The sequence below is a fragment of the Anabrus simplex genome, chromosome 4 (genome assembly GCF_040414725.1).
Source record: "Anabrus simplex isolate iqAnaSimp1 chromosome 4, ASM4041472v1, whole genome shotgun sequence".
Taxonomy (NCBI): Eukaryota; Metazoa; Arthropoda; class Insecta; order Orthoptera; family Tettigoniidae; genus Anabrus; species Anabrus simplex.
This window is the reverse complement of record NC_090268.1, coordinates 202,376,205-202,401,801: the sequence shown is the minus strand read 5'-3', so window position 1 is coordinate 202,401,801 and position 25,597 is coordinate 202,376,205. Positions and strand designations below refer to the sequence as shown.

Sequence of the window (25,597 nt, the reverse complement as noted above, 5' to 3'; positions counted from 1 at the left end):
AAGCTGGATCCCATTCCTTCACGCTGCGCATGTTCCCAGGGAGTTGAACCTCTCAGGGAAGCAAAAGTTAAAGACTTAGGTGGGCGACCACCTTGTGAGAGCCGACTTCGTTTGGAAGCCATGCCCGATAGCATCCTGCCCGAATGCCACCCACTCCGATCAGGGGTCTCTGTAGCCGAACCAAGCAGCCAAGGCAATACCCACCTGGTCATAGCAGGTACTGCCCGGGGTCCGATGTTGGACGATGCCTAATACGGCATGACTGAGGCAATGAGCACTAAGACTCCCTTCCTCCAGTCACCCGCAATAGCATGTACCCCATAGCGTTTACAGAGCACTAAATATAGAGAAAAAAATAAAAATAATTAATAATAATATGTCCTTCTGTCATTCGGCTGTGCGGGGACCTGTGTTGTCAGGCGGATACCACTGCCCGGGTACATGATACTCCCACCCGCCGCGTCCTGGGTGGTTGCTGGCACGGGCTTTCGAGCGTAGTCGCACACATAGGAGCTCCATCGCCGGGCAGCACGCACATCAAATTTTGAATGGTCTACATCTGACCCTCGGAAAAATAATAAAAAAATAAAGAGGGGACCATGGCCACATGACCCTTTAAGTCGCCTTCTACGACAGGCAGGGATTACCTATGGATGTATTCAGCCTCTCCCATCCACAGGAGGTCCATCACATTATACCAAACCGCAATCCATGTCCGCGCCAAGGTCGCCCCTTTTTGTCGCCTCTTACGACAGGCAGGGGATACCGCGGGTGTATTCTGCATATGTGTCCCCCACCCGCAGGGGGTAGTGTGTTTGATCCGCGAGAGGTATTTTATTTCCCTCAAGTCCGCCGGCAAGCCGGTTAGGACCCCCCTATCCGCCACCTGGGACGCGCCACGTGGGAGTATCACCTCTCCCCCTGCTACGCCATCGTAGTAGGTTCGTGGGTGACGGCTTGGATCTGCCTGCCGGCACAGACTTCTTGTTGGTCGAAGGTGGAGTGGTCCCCCCCCCCCCTTCGAGCTTTTACACTTTGCGACGTTGCTCTGAGGAACAACAGACGCCTTGGGCGCAGCGATCGTTACGGGGAACGGTGTTGTGAAGGACGAACCTGGGAGACTCGGAGCTATCATGCTATAGTAGAGTGTACGGGCAGGTGTATTCGTGGAATTAAACTTACGGCGCGCTTCCTGGTAGGAGAGAGACCATCCAGGGTCTTGATATCCTGGATCTTCTTCTCACTCAGGTACGTCGGACAGTTCCGATCCCGAGGAGAATGAAAACCAGAGTTAGTGCACTTGTACGCAGATATGCACTCGTCCGCGCCGTCAGCAACTTGTCCACATGTACCACATACAGACGTATTCGGACAACGAGATACCATGTGTCCGAATCGCTGGCATTGATAGCTTCGCATAGGTGGCGGGATGAACGGCCTCACATTGCAACGGTAAGTTGTTATCTTGACTTTCTCTGGTAACATTGACAACTTGAAAGAGACAATGAAGGCACCAGTGGCAACGTCTTCACCGCTGACCTTGCGCGTAATGCGCCAGACGTTTGGCACGCCACGGTTCTCCATGCCGTCCATCAGCTCATCGTCAGTGTTCAAAACACGTTCGCGGTGAATGATGACTCCGCGAACCAGATTCAAGGATTTGTGCTCCTCCACTTTGACGGAGATTTCGCCAAAGTGGTCGCACTTAAGCAACTGATCGGCTTGCAGTGCTGTACGAGTCTTCAAAAGTAAACTACCGTTGCGCATTTTCTTGATATCTTCACGTTCGCCGTAGACGCCTTCAATGTGTCTACTAGAAAGGGTCAATTTCACCAGCTTAAAATCATGCCCATCGGTCCTGGTAGCAACTACAAACCTAGGGATGCTGGATCCCATTCCTTCACGCTGCGCTTGTTCCCAGGGAGTTGAAACTCTCAGGGAAGCAAAAGACTTAGGTGGGGGACCACCTCGGGATGGGCGAGTTCGCTTCGAAGCCATGCCCGAAACCATCCTTCCCGAATGCCACCCACTCCGATCAGGGGTCTCTGTAGCAAAACCAAGCAGCTAAGGCAATACCCACCTGGTCATAGCTGGTACTGCCCGGGGTCCGATGTTGGACGATGTCTAATACGGGATGACTGAGGCAATGAGCATTAGGACTCCCTTCCTCCAGTCACCCGCAATAGCATGCACCCCATAGCGTTTACAGAGCAATAAATATAGAGAAAAATTAAAAATAATATGTCCTTCTGGCATTCGGCTGTGTGGGGACCTGTGTTGTCAGGCGGATACTACTGCCCGGGTACATGGCGCTCCCACCCGCAAGATTCCTGGGTGGTCAATTGCGGGTTTTTGGGCGTAACCGCACACGTAAGAGGCCCACTTACGAGTAGCACGCATATAAGAAATTTGGAATGGTCTACAACTGACCCTCAGAAACACAATAAAAAATTAAGAGGGGACCATGGACACATGACTTTCTTAGTCGCCTCCTACGACAGGCAGGGATTACCTGTGAATGTATTCAACCCCTCCCATCTACAGGAGGTCCAACACATTGTACCAAACCGCAATCCATGTCCGCGCATAGGTCGCCCCTTTTAGTGCCTCTTGAGACAGGCAGGGGATACCGCGGCTGTATTCTGCATGTGCGTCCCCCACCCGCAGGGGGTACTTGTCAAGTGATATACCATCTGTGCAATGTCTGATAATCACAATATTTTTCCACCTAATCGATTCTTTTTATTCTTTGCCTTTGGCAAATCTATAAGAAAATTAACCAACATATTTAGCACATCTCTCAGCCTCAACTGCCCTATCGCCGCTGGAATGGGCCTCCTTCCTAAAACACAGTAGGCAAAAATAGGCAATTTAATGGAAAAGAAACAAGCAACACTCAATAAGAAATTAGAGAAACTAAAAGGTAACGAACTAGGTAAAAGTAGCACACCACAACTAAAACTAATGAACAACCACGACAAATATCCACCCCTAGTTAGAAATTTATCGGATACAGTTTTCACAGAACAGGAATTGAAAGTGTTAAGTAAAGGCCCAAATTTCAACTAGCATTGCACCAAAGATAAAGATTTAATCCTAACTTTAGCAGAAACTGAAGCGGCAATAGAGACTCTACCGACTGAATACCAAAATGATTTGAGGTATGAAGCAAAGTGGAAAATTCCCACCCTGTTTTTTTTTTTTTTTTTTTTTTTTTTTTTTTGCAAGCTTCTTTACGTTGCACCTACACAGATAGGTCTTATGAAGACGACTCACCCTAATTAAAGGGTTAAAAACCATCTGTAATAAATCTAATATGAATAAAAGATCTTCAACAAAAAATAAACAGGAAACGTAGTCGTAATGAAAGCAGATAAAGGAGGAACAATAGTCATGCTAAACTGAATATATTGAAAAAAACTGAGGTTATTTTCAAGAACAACAAATTTCAAGGTCATAGATAAATACACCACTACACGTCTACAAAGACATTTGAAGGCGATATTTAAGCAAACATCCTTTCTTCTAAGTGAGCAAGAAACAGAGAAACTTATAAACATGAACCCAGATCTCCCGAAGGCAAGAGCCATGCCGAAACTACACAAAAAGATATGCCTATTGGACCCATAATTAATTTTCGTAAAAGTCCCACTTATACAACTTCCCAATTTGTACACAAGTTCTTAACGCACAACTATGTATTATACCCCCAAAACTTCTATAAAAACTCTAGCAATTTTTGTAAGGTGATCAAGGATTTTAAACTCACTCCATCTTATGTCACATGCTCGTTCGATATCAAAGACATGTACACTAACGTCCGCATAGAAGAAACTATCAAGGTCATTAAAACAAATCTGTTAGAACATAAACATATTAGTGTACGAGAGGTAGAAGACTTCATGATCGTTCTTAAATTTGCACTTAATCACAGCTATTTCCCCTTTAACAACAAAATATACCAACAGGACGGTCTCCCCATGGGAGCTCCGGCTTCAGGCGCCCTAGCCAACATACATTTAGACCACCTAGAACATTCTCGGATTGTACCCCATATTAAAGGGCTCAACTTTTGGTTACAATATGTCGATGATACATATGCAATAATAAACGAATATCTTAATGATAGCCAAAATGTATGGAACGTACTGAAAACTCTGGAACAAAATATAAAGTTCATGGTCGAAGAAGAAGAAGGTTCGCTTAACTTTTTGGACATTAAAACAACTCGGACAGCAAACCAATTTCAGTTTGGAATACACAGAAAATCTACGGCAATCACAATTAAAAATAGTTCCCTACAACCTGATTCCCACAAGAAATCTACATATCATAGTTTTGTCCAGAAAGCCCCCGAGCCATTGGAATGAACCAATGAAGGTTAAAATCCCCGACCCGGTGGGGAATCGAACCCGGCACCCTCTGAACCGAAGGCCAGTACGCTGACCATTCAGCCAACGAATCAGACATCGGATATGATAAAACGCATACATGATGCTGCAGAACGGCCGAGAGAAAAACTTGCAAGCGATGCTCATGACCACTCCCATGGTGTAATTACGATCATTGATAGATACACATTCACTGAAGAAAAGAATGAACGCATGATATTGTATAAGTTCCTCGCCCAAATCTAATGTTTGCCGTTGGTAGCCACAACGTTTCTATCTACATAGGGTGTAAATTATATTTTGAGAATAATTAAAATTAAGTCTGATAAAATATTTTATACGAGAAAAATCCACTACCATGAGCTCATTCCTGTTTTGAGCAACTATACATAAACAACGTATGAATAATGTGCTGTAATGACCATATTCAGAGGGGTATCCACGACAAACCATGATTGACGGAACACTTGTAAAAATGTTGAGGAAAAACCTACAGCCTTTGTCAGTAATGGACAACAGAGGCTTTCGCACGCTTGTCCATGCTCTGGATCCGAGGTATGTGCTGCCGTCACGGAAGTGACTGCGTCATATGGTTACAAAGAAGTACGAAGGAGTGACCGGTGAGGTAAAGAAAAAAGTAAGTCAAACTGAATATGTAAGTCTGACTGTTGATCTCTGGACGTCCCTATCCACCGAATCATACATCGCAGTGACGTGCCATTTTGTGACGAAGGACTTTCATCTAGAAAGTCTAACGCTTCAGACTGCTCGGTTCTATGAAACGCATACGGCCGCCCACATTACCAGTGAGCCTGAAAGCATAATACAGGCTTGGGAACTGCAGAACAAATTTCAGAGCATTGTAGCCGATAATGCTACCAACATAAAAGCTGCAGTGGACCAAATACAGAGAGACAGGGCAAATTATGCGCCATATTTCGCTCATTCTATAAAATCGTGAAACGTGCGCTAGAGCGTATGAGGAAAATGGAGGAAATTTGTTGGTTGGTTCAGGTCTTCTTGCCGTGCTACGTAGAAACTTTGGGCAAACCAGAACAAAAACTTATTCAGGAAGGAGACACCAGATGGAATAGTACCTACGCGATGATGTCCCGGTTATTCAGCCAAAAGGACTGTATGACAGCAGCACTAGCTACGCTGAATACAGCGGTAACATCTCTCTCATTAATGACAGGGTGGATTAATTCGGATTTTGGAACTAATCGACGAGATATCAAAACAAATGTCCGCAGAGAAATCTGTGTCACTTTCTAAAGTCATGCGATTGCATACACAGAAGCAACTGGTAGTGTGACGTTACCACAGTCAGGACAATGTTCCATTCGTAAATAAAGTACTGAAGGTCCTTATTGCAGAGATAGAAAATACATTTGCTAATGTTGAGAGTGTTGGTATATTAGCAATGTCAACCATTCTCGAACCCAGGTTCAAAACCCTACCATTTTCAAGTTCCTCTTAATCTCACGAGATGGTAAGAATTTTGACTAACCAAACAGTGTACAATCTGCTAGAGCGGGAGAAGTAAATAATCCTGTATCCAGCAACAGTATGAGGCTTCCAAATGTGTTCTGGGATACTTTCGATGATGATGATGATGATGACGATGATGTTTGTTATTTAAAGAGGCCTAACAGTTAACTCATCGGCCACTAATGGCACGAGGCGTAACGAAATGCAAATAAACGAAATGTATCCACTGACTACAATCTAAAACGAATGGTGATGAGAAAATCATCGTGAAACAAAAACAATCCGTGGATGCAATTCACAATGACCTAATTACTGGGATGATGCTTATTATTTAATGGGATCCAAATTCCAGGTCACCGGCCCCTCACAATGATACTAATCATTAGTTAAACAGAACCATGGTGTTTCTCCTACAGTGGTACTAATCACAGGTAACGTACAGTCATGGTATTTCTCGCACTGTGATACTAATCGCAGGAAATGTAAACCCATGGCTTGTCACACACAATGGCACCACTCGCTGGTAGCAAAAATTCGTGGCGTTTCTCACATAAGGGCATCACTCGCAACAAAGCAGACCCATGGTGCTCCTTACCTAGGTGTACTAATCACGGGTGCCGGTATTCCCATGCTGTTCCTCACTTGGTGAAACTAATCACAAGCCACATATTTCCATGCCATCGCTCACATAGTGGTGCTAAGCACAGGCAATGCAGACCCACGGTGTATCGCACATTATGGTAACGCCCACAGGCAACACATGCCCATGGTGTTACTCACACAATGGTACTACTGTCAGGCAACGCGTAAGAATGGTTTTCCTCAAACAGTGGTACTAATCACGGGGGTGAGCCAAACCTGTGGTGTTTCTCACACTGTAGTACTAACCGCAGGCAACGTAGACCAATGGTATTGTACAGAAAGTCGTGCTACACATAGGTAACGCAGACCATACTGAACACAGTGGAATACACACGACGACTTCTTTCACAAGCAACACCCCTCAGCCTTTGAGACCGGTCGCAGGGCCCTTGGTTTACCGAAACGACTTGGAGCGTAGACACAACACTCAAGCCACACACGCCTGGTGTACACAACAGAGTACCATTAACGAAATGAGCCATAAAGGCACTCGCAGGAACAACACTGCTCATGGGTCCAACTTGGAAGAGGTGGATCGAGTAACTTCGACCATGAAGGCCCAAGCAACACTTTTTTTGTGAATGATATTTGTTCGTGGCGTCGACCTATGAAGATCTTTTTCCACTACTTTCACCATTTGGAAGGAACCTGCTTGTAAGTGGAATTGCGGAAGTATACAGTGTTGAATGTGAGGCAGGGAACGTTAAGGGCGACAGAAACACCCAGTCCACAGGACAGGGATATAAATCAATTACAATTAAAACCCCTGACCCGGACGGGAATCGAACCCGGGGCCACCGGTTGACAGGCGGACGCGTTGCCCCTACACCGCGGGGCTGGACCCATCCCCCCAAGCAACGCTACCCCAGCACCACGTTCCACCTAACCAGCAAATTAGAATACAAAGAATACCTTCGAATGTCAATCGACGGAACCTACGTCCCCACTCACAACGCGGACAATCTTGAAGAGAAGAAGGAGAATAGAAACGTAGCAAACCCAAGTACCACTGAGAAGAAGCATAATCCTCAAACCAATCCACCTAGGATCACTAGCGCAACCGAAGACATACCTCACGAACCATACCTGGATAGAAATTACCAAAAGGACCCCTCAGAAGTTCTTCAGGAAGAAAAACAGCAAGCGCTAGTCAATTTCATGAAAGGGCAATCAAAGAAATCACACCCTCATCAGAGATCAACAGCGGCCAAGTTGTTAAAAGAACCCATACAGGCATAGATGCCGAAGTTTTCGCAACGCAGCGCAAAGCGTGTGCCCAGTTGAAACACCAAAAACACCAGTACTACATTCTCAACCTATACCAACCTCCAATAGATACTCAGGATTAGAGCAAGACACAACTGTTCAACCATAAAATCCAGTGTCACAGCAGGCGCCTCGTTGCAAACCACCCCCAATCACAATAAGGAAAGACCCCTACCGTACGCTCAAAGAAGAGCATTCATCAAGTCGTATATCCATGGACAGTTTATAGCAAGAGTAGTCAGAAACAATTTGTTTGTGAGAAGGTTTTCCTTTTTCATTTTATTTTTTTAATACTGCTAGTATCCGGCTGGGGTTATTTTTCTGTGTAGTTTTATTTGGATATAATGGTATCATTAGTTCTTGGAATCGGTTTTGTAAGAGGGCTGGTACTCATCCATGTGAGCTATCATGCATGCCAAGAAATGTTAGTGTAGATTATCCTGTGTGAATGAAGGAATGTTGCAGTGAGCCGGCGACCTCCCATGAAATATATAGTTAGGTCCCATTTATTTTTAATTGAATTGTGACCGACTATGACTATAACGTGTGTTCTCGATAACAGTAGGACCATAACTACACTCTGAGTTGTGTGAAGTTACCATTCTGCTTGTTTGCAATTAACGTGTGTATTTCTATCGTCATGAAGCAAGTGTAGAGTAAGGAATTAGTGGCCATGTAAGCCACTTAGGCACATCCGCTCATTAATTTCAATACACCCTGGTATTTCAGATTTACAACACAAATCAAACGTGATTTCTCACAAAATATAATTATTATTTTAATTATTGTATTAACTTACACATACAGTATATAATACAATCACAAGCATTATATTTTACTTTCATCAAAGTATACCCATTTGGATTTAATGAATGTCTCACAAACACGAGGCATGCGGTCAATCAGTTCTTGTAGGTATCGTGAATCTATATGATTCCGCACATCCTTAACAATATTCCAGAGATGTTCCTTGCTGGATATATTAACTTCCCTGATACGTCTGTTCACTTCATCGCAGACCATTTTATCATCACTTTTCGTTGTTTGATGATGATGATGATGATGATGCTTGTTGTTTAAAGGGGCCTAACATCGAGATCATCGGCCCCTAATGGTACGAAATGAAATGACAACAAAAATTCAAAATCATCCACTGGCCAAAAGAAAAAAATCGTCATGAAGAAGGAATGGATGGACATGAAGCAAAAAAAAACAAACAAAAAACGAGCAAACAAAAAATTAGTGGATTCAACTCAAAAAAAGGATCATACATAGCTTATTACTGACCAAGGGACCTCTCATAAAGCTGAATCCTGAATCGAGGATGCTTGATGTCTAAAGGGGTGCAAAATCCACGCCTAAGACCCCACAGAATGGTACATGTCGCGAGTAAAGTAGAAACATGCTATTTGTCATGTTGGGGTACTAATCAAAAGTAGCGAAGACTCACAGTGTTCCACACAAGATGGTACTACTCACAAGTATTGTACTTCGAACAGGTAACGCAGACCTATGGTGTTTCTCACACAATGGCGCCACTCATAGCCAACGCAAACCGATGAGTTTCCTCACCTAGGTGTACTAGTCACGGGTGCCGGTCCCACAGGCCCCGTGGTGTTCCTCACATAGTGGGTACTAATCACAGGCAACGCAGACCCACGGTGTCGCTCACATAGTGGTACAACTCACAGGCAACGCCCAGACCCGTGGTGTTTCTCACAATGGTACTAATCACGGGTACTGGAAACCCACAGGGGAACCACTCTCTGCTGCTACTAATCACAAACCTATTGTGTACCAAATATAGTGGTACTACTCGTAAGTAAAGGTGACCCATGGTGTTCTCGCGTGATGGTACTAATCGATAGTAGTTTCATGGTTCTAATATCAGCATCCCTTGGTCGCCCCTTTTAGTCGCCTCTTACGACAGGCAGGGGATACCGCGGGTGTATTCTACATGTGCGTCCCCCACCCGCAAGGGGTAGTGTGTTTGGTCCGCGAGAGGTATTTTATTTCCCTCAAGTCCGCCGGCAAGCCGGTTAGGACCCCCCTATCCGCCACCTGGGACGCGCCACGTGGGAGTATCACCTCTCCCCCCTGCTACGCCACCGTAGGAGGTTCGTGTTTTTAGTTGTTTTATGAGGTCGTCCTGTTCGTGGTATGTCCTTATTGCTACCTGTTGACTTCTGGCAGTGAAGGGTGTATTGTTTCGTAATTTGGCGAATAGATAAACCTGCTTGGCTAAGTGCTACAATTACAACAGATTTTTCTGCGGATATCTCCACTCGTGGAGCCATACTAACGATGTGCATACTTCAACTGCCATGAAGGAACTGGTATGCAGGAACAATATGTTACGTATCGTAGCATTGCTTGACGTTCGCTGCAGGTATCACTTCACTACAGGGAACAACACAGGTGCACCGAATGCGGGGTCCGTCGGCAAATAGGTAAACAAACATATCCGATAGGTACATAATGTGGGTTACCATTGTTTTTTGGATACTATTATATCTCGTTGACCACAAACAAAAATCATGACATGTGTACAACTGTTGTACTATTCCTTTGCTTCATCAACCGTATCCACGGTATTAGACATTATCTACAGAGAACTAGATGTCACCTATTGGATGAATTGAAATTAATGAGCGGTAGTGTAAGCCAGTGTTTTGTTATTTGGATTTCTGTGTCTGCTGAGAAGATTGTGTTGAAGAAAGGAATAATCTGCTGAAAAATGCGTCAGAATGGAACTGAAATGAGGACTCACGGTACGAATTTTGAAAGTCTAATTGTGGGTGGACACATGTGAACGCTTATTGAATTAAGACATAAGAAATGAACTACGAATCACCTCGCTGAAATGAGTGTGTTATTATGTGAAGCGCATTAATTTTTTTGAACGTGATATTTTAAGCGACGAAATTGAAAGTTATGTTCCTTCCCACACCTCCGTACAAGAGAGGGAGTAAAGAAAGCTCGTCTCCAAGGTTGTGCTTTCTTTTAGTTTTTCTGTCTATAACCCCACACCGTGCGACATGTAGAAGGTATGTAGTATTGCTCCAGAGTGGAATGCATATGATTAATTTCATCAGCCGACTTTATAATTGACAGAAATCAATAACCCGATTCCTTTCTTCTTAATTGTTTTCGTGCATCTACAAAAATTATTAGTAGGGATTTCAGCCCCTCTGCAAACGTCGAAGATCCTTGGTTCGGCTCTGATTTGAACCGGCAGATCAAAAAATGTTGGGACTGGTGGTTAGCGTTCACCTGTGTTGTGTATATAATTTCTTTATGTCTTAAGTGTTCATAAGTTTATTGTATTATGATATAATTCAGGGTCGACATTGATTTCAACCAATGGCGCGATCGGGTTCGTGTGTATATGGGTGCGGTTCGACTTGGACCCAGGGCATCTGAAGTGTGTGTTTTGTTTACGTTATATTACTTTAGATTATTCCAGTGGGAAATTTTTTATTGTTAGATTAGGTGTCACTCGGATTTTTATATTTGAGTATCATCGTTTTGTTTTCCCAGTAAAATTGAGAGTAGCTTCAGTGATTATATTTAATACTGCGTACACGCGAGGTCATGAAATAGATTCTTCTTGAATGGTTATACTCAGTTTTATTCCCAAAGCTTGAACAATGCTCTACGTATCCAGGGTTTAATTTTTGTGCAATTCGATTATGTATTCACCATGTATATTTGCGTCATTTTCCATCATCATCAGGAGTCTAACAAACCCTTTAACTTTACAAATTTTAAATCATGTTCTCATTCGATTTTAGATGAAAAATGAAATGGCGTATGGCTTTTAGTGCCGGGAGTGTCCGAGGACATTTTCGGCTCGCCAGGTGCAGGTCTTTTCATTTGACAACTGTGGGCGACCTGCGCGTCAAGATGAGGATGAAATGATTATGAAAACGACACATACACCCAGCCCTCGAGCTAGCAAAATTAACCAATGATGGTTAAAATTCCCGACCCTGCCGGGAATCGAACCCGGGATCCCCGTGACCAAAGGCCAGCACGCTAACCATTGAACCATGGAGCCGGACTTTAGTTAGATGACATCCGTATTCTCCTGCCATATAAGCCACATATACATATTCAGTATGCCTAATAGATGTAACACATTTTACGACCCTGTAAATATATCGCCGGAGACACATACGGTTAGGGGGCGTGTGCAATACTCCCATGTTCCGTTCAGTCACTTGCCGCACTTCCTACGCTTGTCACTCGCTCAGCACTATCGCATCCTTTCACCTTGCTGACTGAATTGCTTCTGTATCAGAAATGTAATATTGGTTCTTGAACGAAAATTAAAATTGCATTCCACATTATCTTGAATATCAGTATTTTTTGCTGTTGTTGTTCATGTTCTGGTGAGCACTATATTTTTATTATAATTATGCACTAGGAACTTGAAAAATAACACTCACTTGAAAGAGGTCATATTCTGAAATATGAGCTGCAAGACGAGTTAGAGATTGCCTTCCAGAACCACCAACTCCAACTAATAAACCATGACTTCTTGGCTGCTTCAAGATTCGACAAACTCTCGATAAATGTTCGATGGCGAACCTAAAAATTATACAATACATGTTTTCAGTATTTTGTATTGAAGTAACAATCTCATAACCAAATCTTAGAACATTAACAACATAAATCTGTTTCTTTCACAAGTGCTACAATTAAAACTGTTCAGTTTGTTCAACTTATTTCACACATGCATTACATACATTTGATGCACCTAGAATCAAAACTCCCCAAGTCCATCGAAAATGAAAAAGGAGATGAAGTTGCTTTTATATGAACTTGCACGCAGGCAATTCAATGGTGCCATGATTTTCCTTCAAAAGTAGCTCTTTCCCTATGAAAATGGGGGACAAAACTTAGGGTTAATTTCAAAATTCGCTAGATCCAATTGAACATCCGCCACTCTAAGTTTCAAAACCCACCAGGTCGCTTTCAGCCAATCAGCACACAGAATTGCATTACCAGCATTCCTTCACACTGCCATCAGCTGTATTGTGTTTTGTAACGTGTGGTTAAGTGTTAGTTAAACATTCATACGTTTAATTTCTACTTGCATAATATTATGTGGAATAATGTATACATTGAGCAGTGATTTACAAAAGTGTTCTCCAAGCAAAGATGGTGTGAAAAGAGCAAATACAGAGAAATGGAAAAGAGAAATGAAACGAAAGGAAAGGTAACCTATGTGTGGTTAAGGTTATATTTTCATGAGAGAAGATAATATTTTGTACAATACAGTACTGCATTTTTTGTGATAATTATACCATAACATAATCCCATAAATTCTAAAATAATACATATTGATTTGTTTAGATATTCCTCCTGTGGTTCTCCTGGTATACCAGTTTGTCATCATCCTGGAAATGCAAGACTAAGTTTGCTCAACATAAAGAAGTTCCACTCGATTTTTTGTGCTTCATCAGATAAACAGCAACAAGACAATTTTATTATTGCACATTCTGTAGCTAAGCCAGTCCAACGACGTCGAGTTAGAGATCACACCAGGTCGACGAAGAATGTAAATCTTCAATTTTTTTTTTTCGTAACAGGTATGCTGTGAAGGTTTTCATATGCCTTGAGGGTTTCCTGAGCATTTTGGGTATTAAGAAGGACAGGCTCAATAGCGTACTGAAAAGACATTGCATGAGTGGTGGAGAACCAGCTAAGAAACAGGAGGTGGTAATAGGAAAAGCTTACAAAATAGTGACCGTAGGAAATCTATCCATGAGTATATACAATCGTTCAAGGCAAGTGAATCCCATTATGCTCGATGTAAATCCACTAGCCGAAAATATATCCACCACCCCCAAAAACTTAGTGTTAAGAAGATGTGGGTTATATACAATTAGTCTGTGCCAGGTGATTTACAAGTAAAACAATATTTCTTGAAAAGTATACTAGTAAGGAATTACAATATTGGACTTAGGACCCCTAAAACAGATGCCTGTTCCTACTGTATTCAACTTGAAGGAAGTATGAAAAAGGAAACAAATGAAGAAAAACGTGTAGCAATGGAAACAAAGAAACGAGTACATAGCATGAAAGCTGATGCGTTTTATGGCTTCCTCAAAGAAGACAAACAAGAACATCTGACGATATCTTTTGACTGTCACAAAGATCTCATACTCCCAAAATTTTCAGATCAGAGGACGTATTTCAGTCGCCAAATGAGTTTGCACAACATCACTGCTGTTAAATGTACCTCAACATCTACTCAGGCAATGTACATGTGGAATGAGAGCGAATATGGTACAATTCCCAATGCCATAGCAAGTTGCCTACATAACACGCTCAAAACTTGTGAACTTAGTGGTATACAGTTGTGCGACATTTTGCTGCTAGGTGTGCAGCACAAAATAAAAATACAGCGATGATTGGAATGCTCTCCACATGGCTACTCAATGAAGCTCTTGTACATGTTAACGAAATAGAACGGACCAGACTTTGTTCGGACATTCCCAATCTGGTGCGTTTTTTGTCCAATGTCAAGAGCCGCTGCACCCATCTTCCGGATAATTTTTTCATACCCAATTCTTCGGTTAAAATAGAATATACCCGTTCAGAAGTCATCCCTACAGCTTCGTCAATCTCCCGCACTTCCAGTCGACGATCCTCCATGATCATTTTATGCACTTTTGCGATAAATTCTGGGGTCGTAACACTTTTTGGCCGTCCACGACGCGGATCATCATCCAAGCTCTCCCGACCAAATTTAAACTCGCTGGTCCACTTGGCAACAGTTGAAAATGAAGGAGCAGGGTCCCCCAGTGAGTTCTGAAAGTCGGCATGAATTTCCTTTGCTTTCATACCTTTCTTTACTAAGTATTTAATCACTGCTCAGTTTTTCCCATTGTCACAAATCACTACGCGGGAACAACAACAAAGAGTCGTTACTACCACACTCCTGCAGCTAGAGCACTAACGCGCCACGTGTTCACTCACAAAGGATGTGTGATTATTGCGCGGGAACCTCGTTGCTCTAGCAATGACATCTAGCGGTGATTCCGAGAACTTTTCAAACCGTCCTCGTATATTTCCAGTCTATGGGCATTCATTCCACTCTCCCGACCATGTATTTGGATCAACTGAACAAATAAGGAAATGATTGTAGATCCTCAAGAATACAAGACTATCATTGGCAAACATGGAACAGTATTTGACCTTGGAAGTGAAGATGTACTTCTTCAAGATTGGAAGAAAGAAACAGGCAAAGTCTTATGAACTCCTAGAAATTGGCATTTCAAGTTCAGTATCTAAGACGATCTGCATTGAAAGACCAAGTAACAGTGCAAGGCGAGGTTGACTACAAAACTGACACCGCTGTTCAAATGTAGTAAGTAACAAGGAAGTGCAGAAGAATTTCAATTATTGATCCTGGTATTATGATGATGATGATGATGCTTGTTTAAAGGGGCCTAACATATAGGACATCGGCCACTAATGGTACGAAATGAGACGAAATGAAGTGGCAAATTAAAAGCCCAAAACATTCCTCTGATCACAATTCAAAACGTGAGGACGAGAATGAATGGATGGATAGCGATGAATTTAAAACGATCAGTGGAACCGACCCACAGTGCCTGACATGCACAGAAGCCGGCGCACACTGACAAAGGGACTCCTTCTATAGCACAATACTGAATCGATGATACTTGTAGTCGAAAGGGGTCCAAAATCCAAGTCAGCGGCCCCTCACAATGGTACTTATCGCTAGGAAAGTAGAACCATGGTATTTGTCATGTTGAGGTACGAGTACTAATCAAGAGTAGCGTAGACTCGCGGTATTCCACACATTATGGTACTACTCACAGGTAATGAAACTCGCGCATGTATTACAGACCTACGCTGTTCCGCACATTGCGGAGCCATTTACAGGCAACGCAAACCTATATGGCGTTCATCACATAAGTGTACTAACCACAGGGACTCTTACTATCTCGTGGTGTTCCTCATATGGTGGGTATTAATCATAGGCAAGCCAGAACCATGGGTGCCCTCATCCCATGGTGTCGCTCATCTAGCGCTACGAATCACAGGTACTGTAAAAGCCATAGCGCTCTCTTTTGCTAATAATCACAAACCTATTTGGTACCCAACATAATGGTAATACGCGCAAGTAAAAGCGACCCATGGTGTTCCCCGCGTGGTGGCACTAATCACAAGTAGTTTCATTGTTCTAATTTGGTCATCCCTCGGTCGCCCCTTTTAGTCGTCTCTTACGACAGGCAGGGGATACCGTGGATAAATTCTTCGTCTGCGTCCCCCACCCACAGGGGATTGTGTGTTTGGTCCGCGAGAGGTATTTTATTTCCCTCAAGTCCGCCGGTAAGCCGGTTAGGACCCCCCTCTCCGCCACCTGGGACACGCCAGCGTATTAGTTTCATGGGATCCTGATATAAGTCTTGGAGTGCCCTTGAATGGACTGAAGATAAAAGATATGACCAAACTTTTAGAGAAGCACTTTGGATCAGACTGGCAAGAGCTACCAACGCTTTATGTCGGTATTATCAATTCAAGAAACAGCATTCAATGGGAAGACGACCAAGAAGAAATTGTGTGAATTGAGGATGACGACTGTGACCTAATAGCGTAAAATTGGTAATGAACTTAAAAAGTGTAACCTATTCAAAACTGATAGTGTTGCTGTACATTAATAATATGCATAATCATAATTCAGGTCAGGTTTTCATTTCATTTTGTGGGCTTAAAATGCTTTCCTTCTTACCTTGTTTTTATTCTTAGAACCTTTTTTCTTACTTTCAACAGCGTCCATATGTACATTTCACTTTGAAAAACAGTTACATGTTAGTTAATCTTAAGAATGTTGTTACTTTCCATAAAGGGACAATCCTGTAATTTGTTGGAATACATCGTTTGATGACAAAGCAATTAATAAGCGAAAAGTTCATATTCCAAGGATGTTTTTTCACATGTAAACAGTTTTCCTCATTTTTCCACAAAGTTTGTTTCGTGGACTTGGCGGGTTTTGATTCTAGGCACCTCATTTATTGAATTTGATATTCATTTAATACAAGAGATAAAAGATTCCTGAACTAAATGATGATGATCTGTTGAAAGTATAGCCAAACTTCTTATAATATTTTTCAGGATATTCAACAGTTTTCCACTGAGTAGCCTATTACCTAAAAGTGATATTTCCTTCAAGTCATTCTCAACCAGACCCATTTAAACATAACTACACCGACTAAAACAGGAGTGAATTTACAAAGTATTATTTTAAAAATTGGTTTTGCGTCGCACCGACACAAGTAGATCTTATGGCTCGATGGGATAGAAAAGGGCTAGAAGTGGGAAGTATGTGGCCTTGGCGTTAATTAAAGTACAGCCTCAGCATTTGCCTGGTGTAAATATGGGAAAACACGGAAAACAATCTTCAGGGCTGCCGATAATGAGGTTCAAACCCACTATCTCCCGAATTCAAGCTCATAGCAGCGTGCCCCTACCCGCATAGCCAACTCACTCGGTATTACGAAGTGAATATGGTTTCGAAAGCAATGGGAAGTATTTCTTTTTACTATGATATAAGAATAGATGGACAATTACAAGAATCTAGACTACAAGAGTGATATGGCTTCCGAAATGGAAGATCACCAATAGACCGACTCCATTTTCTGTAAGGGAGTTAATTGAAAAATATTGGGAATACAGAATATAGAATACAGGTGATTCCTTGATTAGAAAAGGTTAGTGAACCCAGAGCAAAGGTATGGAAAGTAATGCAGCAGAAAGTGATAGAACATGTGCAAGCAATGTACAAAAATCGTTGCAGGTGTGTTCAGACACATTTCGGGAGGTCAGAGTGGTATTAGAATGAAACTGAACTACGACAGGGGAGTGTGGTTTCACCACCGTTATTCATAATGATTATGCATGAAACTGTAAAGGAGACGAAGGTAACATAAGGGAACACGGAACCGAAGGTAATGCTGTTGGCAGATGATATTGTGGTGTGGGGGAGCAAAACAGAGAGGAAGTACAAGGGAACTAAACATGCTCAGCGAGATTATTGAAAATTATGGAATGAAAAAGTAAGACAATGGTGCAGACTAGAGAAGAAAAGGAAACGGATGAGAACAATAAAGGGACAAAACCTTGAAATTGTGGAGAGCTTCAAGTACTTGGGAAGCAAAGGATTCAAGAGTGAGAAAAACTGGAGTGAAGGAAGGAAGGAAGTACTAATAAAGTGTAAAGAGGCAATGTACTACTGCCCAGTACTGACACATGCACCGAAGACCTAGACAATGAGAAAAACAGAGAAAAATCAAATCAGGTTATTGAAATTATTTTTTAAATATGTATGATAGGAAAGACAATGAAGGACAAATAACCCTACCAGGGAGAGATGATGATGATGTTTTGTTTAAAGGGGCCTAACAGCTAGGTTATCGGCCCCTAATGGTACGAGATGTAACGAAAAGACATGATAATTAAAATTTTAAAATACATCCACTGACTAGAATATTAAAATTAATGATCATGAAAAAGGGTTATGAGATCAAAATAATCAGTGGATCTATTTCGCAATGCCCTATTTTCTAATAAAATTATAGAAAATATGGATTACAATGGAATAAGGCATCGCCTTGAAGTACAGATATATATCTATAATTCAAGTTAGGAGTTAAAATAACACATTAAAATACGCAAACACGAACTAAAATAGAGTCAATGGGATAAAAGCATACTTAACAAAAATACACTAATACAAAATACATTATTACACACGATATAAAAGCCACTATCCCTCATAAAACGGATGACGAGGTCTGTTGAATGCTCGTCATCTCGTAGGATGAGAGGAATGGCACTCGGGACTTTTACAGTAGACTAAGGCGCAGATCGGCCAGATCCACGCACTCCGTAAGGATGTGTACCACGGCTAGATAAGAGCCGTGTGCCACAAGGGGAATAGATGATGATTATTTGCTATGATAAAATCGTGTTCGTCTGTAGCTGTGTTCATAGACTGGCAATAGAGCAGTGATGGAAAGGAAAGCAAGCATGAAGACTGGGTACGAAGGCCATTTACTCTTTAAAAAATCACTTTTAGCATACATGGCTGTGAAGAGGTTCGCTAACACCAGGAAGAAGCTGGAAAACCTTAGACTACAATGAGAAGTGTGATAATATTTTCACTAAATGTCCGTTCTACAGGAAGGAAGCTTCAGTTACTAACTAGTACACTGAGCTGTTGCGAAGGGAAGTAGTTCAAAAATGCTTGTTAGACCTGTTGCAATAACTCGAGACGAAGGATGTTTGAGCCCCTCTTTCAATGATTACTCGTTTGATGGTCCCAATAAAATTGAGTTGATCCCTGCTATCCTCCTTACACTCAGAGAAAGGAAACTAGGAATTATTGTACAAAGCCTTCCTTCAGAAAAGCATTCATGCAAAAAATAGAAACTATCTCTGTTTCCTGTGGTGAAATGTGGTTATTACTAGAATTCAGGTGCACAAGGCTTAGTTTTAGCTTTACTTGAAGTCTACTTCACTTGATGGTTGTACTAGATTTTCATGTGAAGGAATACTCGGAGAACCGGAAGTACAGACTCCTGTTCATCAAGAGACTTATATAGAGCTTCTACATGGATAACACACAAACAAACTATAAAAATATATATATTTCATGCTTTGGAATAATAGTATAGATATGAAGAAGGAAGAAAAGAGCCAAAATACAGAAGGAATAGCAAAGGCTGACAAACTCCTATGTAAACACACATCACTAATATAAAATATCAAAGAGAATATAACATACCTGAAGAGTACAAGATTCATGGGTTTCTTTGTCATATTGTTGAACTCAGCCAAATAGCCTTCACAAATGGTTCGCAACTGAACTAGATCCAAAACTTCAAGGTAATGTCTTGTATCTGCTTTTGGATTTGCAAAGTCGCAGTAGATGAGTCGTCTCAGTTCATTCTCACCAATCTGTAAGGAGATGAGATGATTGAATTAACGAATAAGACACTATACTCTCCCAATGATAAATGACCACCAAATCGAAAGACTGTATTCAACAATTGTAACCATTGATAATGATGATGATGACGATGCTTGCTGTTTAAAGGGGCCTAACATCGAGGTCATCGGCACCTAATGGTACGAAATGGAATGACAAATTAAAAGTCCAAAATTCTCCACTGACCAGAATTCAAAACATGAGGACGAAGAATGAATGGATGGAGATGAATTTTAAAAAATCAGTGGATGCGACCCGCAATGCCTTACATTCACATAAACCGACGTAAAACAATATGATTACTGACCAAGGGACTGCCGCTATAGCATAACAATGAATCGATAATGCTTGCAGTCTAAAATGGGGTCCAAAATCTAAGTTATCGGCCCCTCATAAAGGTACTTATCGCTAGGAGTGTAGAACCATGGTATTTGTCATGCTGCGGCAATAATCAAAAGTAGCACAGACTCACGCTATTCCACACATTATTGTACCACTCACAGGTTATGAAATTCGACATATACTAGAGACCTATGGTTTTTCTCATATTGCGGCGTCATTTACAAGCAACGCAACCCTATGGTGTTCAGCACATAAGAGTAGTAACCACAGGGACCTTCCCCATCCCGTGGTGTTCTTCATATAGTGGGTACTAATCACAGGCAAGGCAGAACCATGGTGGCTATCATCCCATGGTCTCGCACATATGGTGGTACTAATCACAGGTACTGCAAAAGCCGACCGCACAGTGCTCCTGTTTGCTATTAATCACCAACCTATTTTGGTACATAATATAGTGGTACTAAGCGCAAGTAAAAGCGACCCATGACGTTCTCCGCGTGGTGGTACTAATCACAAGTAGTTTCATGGTTGCAAGATAATCATCCCTTGTTCGCCCCTTTTAGTCGCCTCTCACAACAGGCAGGGGATACCGTTGGTGTATTCTTCGTCTGCGTCCCCCACCCCCAGGGGGTTGTGTGTTTGGTCCGCGAGAGGTATTTTATTTCCCTCAAGTCCGCCGGCAAGCCCGTTAGGACCCCCTATCCGCCACCTGGGACGCGCCACGTGTGAGTAACACGTAGCAGGTTCGTGGTGTTGTAACCATTACGATGATGATGATGATGATGATGCTTGTTGTATAAAGGGGTCTAACATGAGGTCATCCGCCCCTAATGGTATGAAATGAAATAACAAAATGTTCAAATTCATCCGCCGACAAAAACAAAAAAAAATGTCATGAAGAATGAATGGATGGACATGAACCCAACAAAAAAAAAAAAAACAGTGGATCAGACTCAAAACAAGATCGTAAATAATAGTATTACTGACCAAGGGAGCACTTATAAAGCACAATGACGCTTGATGTCTAACGGGGTGCAAAATCCACGTCGCGAGTAAAGTAGAACCATAGTATTTGTCATGTTGGGGTACTAATCAAAAGTAGCGACGACTCACGGTGTTCCACACAAGATGGTACTACTCACAAGTACTACACTTCGTACAAGGAACGCACACCTATGGTGTTTCTCACACAATAGCGCCACTGTTAGCCAACGCAAACCGATTAGGTTCCTCACCTAGGTGTACTAGTCACGGGTGCCGGTATTTCCGTGGTATTCCTCACATAGTGGGTACTAATCACAGGCAACGCAGGCCCACGGTGCCGCTCATATAGCGGTACAACCCACAGCCCACGCCCAGACCCGCGGTGTTGCTCACATGGGTACGACGACCAGGTACTGGAAACCCCCAGACCAGCCTCTTTACTGCTACTAATCACACACCTATTTCGTACCTAATTTAGTGGTACTACTCGCAAGTACAGGCAACCCATTGTGTTCCCCGCATGATGGTACGAATCAAAAGTAGTTTTATGGTTCTAATTCAATCATCCCTTGGTCACCCCTTTTAGTCGCCTCTAACGACAGGCAGGGGATACCGTGGGTGTATTTTTCGTTTGCATCGCCCACCCACAGAGGGCAGACAGAGAGAAAAAGAAGAAAAAGGAGGGATCGATGATGATGATGATGATTGTTGTTTAAAGGGGCCTAACATCTAGGTCATCGGCCCCTAATGGTACGAAATGAGACGAAATGAAATGACATATTAAGAGTCTAAAATTCTCCACTGACCAGAATTCAAAAATGTGACAACGAAGAATGAATGGATGGACATGAATTTAAAACAATCAGTGGTTGCGACCCGCAATGTCGCACAGGCACATAAACGGACGTGACAATATCGTATTACTGACCAAGGGACTACTGCTATAGCATAACACTGAATCGATTATGCGTGCAGTCAAAAGGGGGTCCTAAATCGAAGTTATCGGCCCCTCATAACGGTACTGATCGCTATCAAAATAGAACCATGGTAGCTGTCCTGTTACGGTACTAATCAAAAGTAGCAGAGACTTGCGGCATTCCACACATTATTGTACTACTCAGAGCTTATGAAATTCGACATTTAATACAGACCTATGTTTTCACACTTTGCGACGCCATTTACAGGCAACGCAAACCTATGGTGTTCATCACAGAAGAGTACTAACCACAGGGACCTCTCCCTATCCCGTGGTGTTCCTCATATAGTGGGTACTAATCATAGGCAAGGCAGAACCATGGTAGCTATCATCCCATGGTCCTGCTCATATGGTGATACTATTCACAGGTACTGCAAAAGCCGACCGCGCGGTGCTCCTGTGTGCTACTAATCACAAACCAATTTCGTACTTAATGTAGTGGTACTACGCACAAGTAAAAGCAACCCTTGGTGTTCCCCGCGTGATGGCACGAATCAAAAGCAGTTTCATGGTTCCAATTTAAACATCCCTTGGTCGCCCCTTTTAGTCGCCTCTCACGACAGGCAGGGGATACCGTGGGTGTATTATTCGTCAGCCTCCCCCACCCACAGGGGGTGTGTGTTTGGTCCGCGAGAGGTATTTTATTTCCCTCAAGTCCGCCGGCAAGCCGGTTAGGACCCCCCTATCCGCCACCTGGGACGCGCCACGTGGGAGTATCACCTCTCCCCCTGCTACGCCTGCGTAGCAGGTTCGTGGAAAGGAGGGATCCGTCACTTCGAAAAAAAATGAAGTAACGGACGAAGAAAAGCAAGGGCCACGAAGGGCGTGAAAATGAAAGACTCCCTATGCCTCGAATGCTCTAATACCGTCAGGTCGGAAAAGAATAAAAGTTGACCAAGGGAGGTCGGACAGGATAGACGAAAATGAGCCTGGCACAAGTAAGTGGAAGCATTGCCAGTACTCAGCTAAGGGCCCCGTGGTCGCCAACTCACACTAACAAGTTGAGAGCCCCTTGGGCCTCTTTTAGTCGCCTCTTACGACAGGCAGGGGACACCGCGGGTGTATTCTACATGTGCGTCCCCCACCCGCAGGGGTTGAAGGATAGATGAATTTGCTGGAGCCTCGGGTGTAAAGGCGGCACACCGGATTCAACGAGCAGGCTGACAAAGGAGCTTTTACGAAAACCTCCCGTTGCCAACCTAACCACGCTGTGCTTTTGCTATTCAGTTTGGTACGATGCTTTGACTTGTCGATCCATATTGTACCCGAGATGGTCATGAACCAATGACTGGTAATTATGGGGAGGCGCTTTCCTTTGTCTGGCAACGAGTTCGCGGGAACTCATAGTTTGGGACGCCACGTGTGTGGTCGAGCCAGGGAAATCCCGAAGCTGGATATATGGAGAAGTCAACCAGACAGGTTGCTGCCGAGTGGGAGAGGTACACGTTTTTCGCATCGAAATACGGGAGCCATCTTTAAATCAGCATGGTCAACTTGGACCTCTACAATGAAACAATTATCAAAATTAATAATACGGCACCGCAGTATGATTCAAAAGAGCTGGTCGTTGTTTTGTAATTTTTTTAGATTGTGTGATGTCCTTTTTAGTAACAAGTCTCTGCTACACGAAGGAATACTTGATTACGAAAGTTGCTGGGGACATGTGGTTTACCTCGACACTCATTTGACAAGGGGTATCATATGAGCGAGGGGGAAGTTGGAGAAAGATATTTATTGATTACTAGGAACTACACGATCGGATTTCGCACGGGTATGTCTTATTTATATCATAAGTTTACTGGTCACCTGACTGTTGCACTATTAAACCTCTGATACGCTGAGAACAGACTGTGTACGAAGTTTGAGAGGGGTAAGTCTCATAGTTATTATAAGGATACAGAAACGTCATCCTAGACACTTCGGTTTTTCTTCTCGTGAGGAACGGACCTATGATCAAATCGTGCTCCGTGTGTCTTTGTGCTGTGTGCTGTTAAAAAGAGAAAATTGATAAAACAGCTTAATTCGAGTGAAATGCGAGGTGAATTAATACGCGAGAGACAAATAAGTGCGTGATTAAACTTTAACTTCGAGAACATAAAATTCAACTTTACTTTCTTCTTCTTTTTCTTCTTCTTCATATTATTATTTACAACGATCACCCGAGATAACAAAGGGGACGTGTAATAATACAAGGACTGCTACGGTCTAAGATACAGGGTTGAGTAGTGAATACGGTCGTGTCGTAATGCCCTGTATTGTGTTTTATTCGGGAATTTCGCAATCAAAGATCGGTTTGGTTTGTACGCGGTGACGCAGACGATCGGGAAGAGATTAATAGTGGGTGTATCTTTGTCTAGATGACTGAAAATTTCCAGTCCCAAGGACGATGGATATTAGCCGTACAGTCATCAGATGGAATCATCAGTAATCAACATGAACATGAGCCAGCACTAAACATTGGATGGACCACCCGAGCTGACCAAGTTGTAATCCAGGGATAATAAAGGCTGAGTAGTGCCATTCTTTTATGCATGACGAAGAGGTACGGATATAAAACTGTAGCTATTAAATGAAAGTGAATTTAGTTTATTTAAATGTGTATGTGCCGAAACAAGGCCCAGGATTTCTCTTTTATAACAAATCTGATGATGATGCTGATGATGCCTGTTGTTTTAAGGGGCCTAACATCGAAGGTCATCGGCCCCTAACGGAACGTGATGGACGACATGATACATGATATTTAAAATTTTAAAACGTATCCACTAACCAGAGTTAAAAATATGGTGATGAAAAAATGAGTATGAGATTAAAACAGCAGTGGATCTAATTCGCAATGCCTTATTTCTAATAAAATAAGAGAAAATACAGAGAGAAAAGGAACAAGGCATTGCCTGGTGGTGCATATATAGATACTTCATTTACATTCGACGTCAAAATAACACATTAAAATACGCAACACAAACTAAAATGAAGTCATTAGGTTAAAAGCGCAATGGAAACAAATACACGAAGACAAAGAACATCACTAGACACGGTAAAACAGACCACTATCCCTCATAAAGCGGATGACGAGGTCTGCTGACTGATCGTCATCTCGCAAGATAAGGGAGATGGTACACGGAAGGTTAAGACTACGGCGAAGATCGACCAGGTCCATACACTCCGTAAGGATGTGTACCACGGTAAGATGGTCGCCTCAGTTACACACCGGAGGGGGTTATCCTTTCAAAAGATGCGAGTGAGTTATGATACCGTGGCCGATCCGAAGACGACATAATACCACGGCTTCCCTTCGCGAAGCCCGAAGGGAAGTCCACCATACCTTCGTTGTTCCTTTTATCGCTCTCAGCTTATTGGGAAGTGGAATGGCCTGCCACTCCATCTCCCAATGAGACATGACCAGATGTCTCAGCTGACACCGAAAATCACTTGCTGGAACCTTGAAAGGCAACGGGGGCAGTGTAACTGCCTCCT

General features: G+C 42.7%; 1 protein-coding gene across 1 annotated transcript in view; it reads right to left on the bottom strand.

Moving 5' to 3' along the window:
• The window catches only part of Dhc36C (Dynein heavy chain at 36C), a 911,918-nt gene that overhangs the window by 461,639 nt on the left and 424,682 nt on the right, over window positions 1–25,597 (bottom strand). Inside the window, exons 28-29 of the mRNA XM_068227203.1 lie at window positions 19,618–19,790; window positions 12,242–12,383 (exon numbers count right to left, since the gene is read on the bottom strand). Coding sequence (XP_068083304.1) covers window positions 12,242–12,383; window positions 19,618–19,790 — 315 coding nt within the window. The remainder of the gene's footprint in view (window positions 1–12,241; window positions 12,384–19,617; window positions 19,791–25,597) is intronic.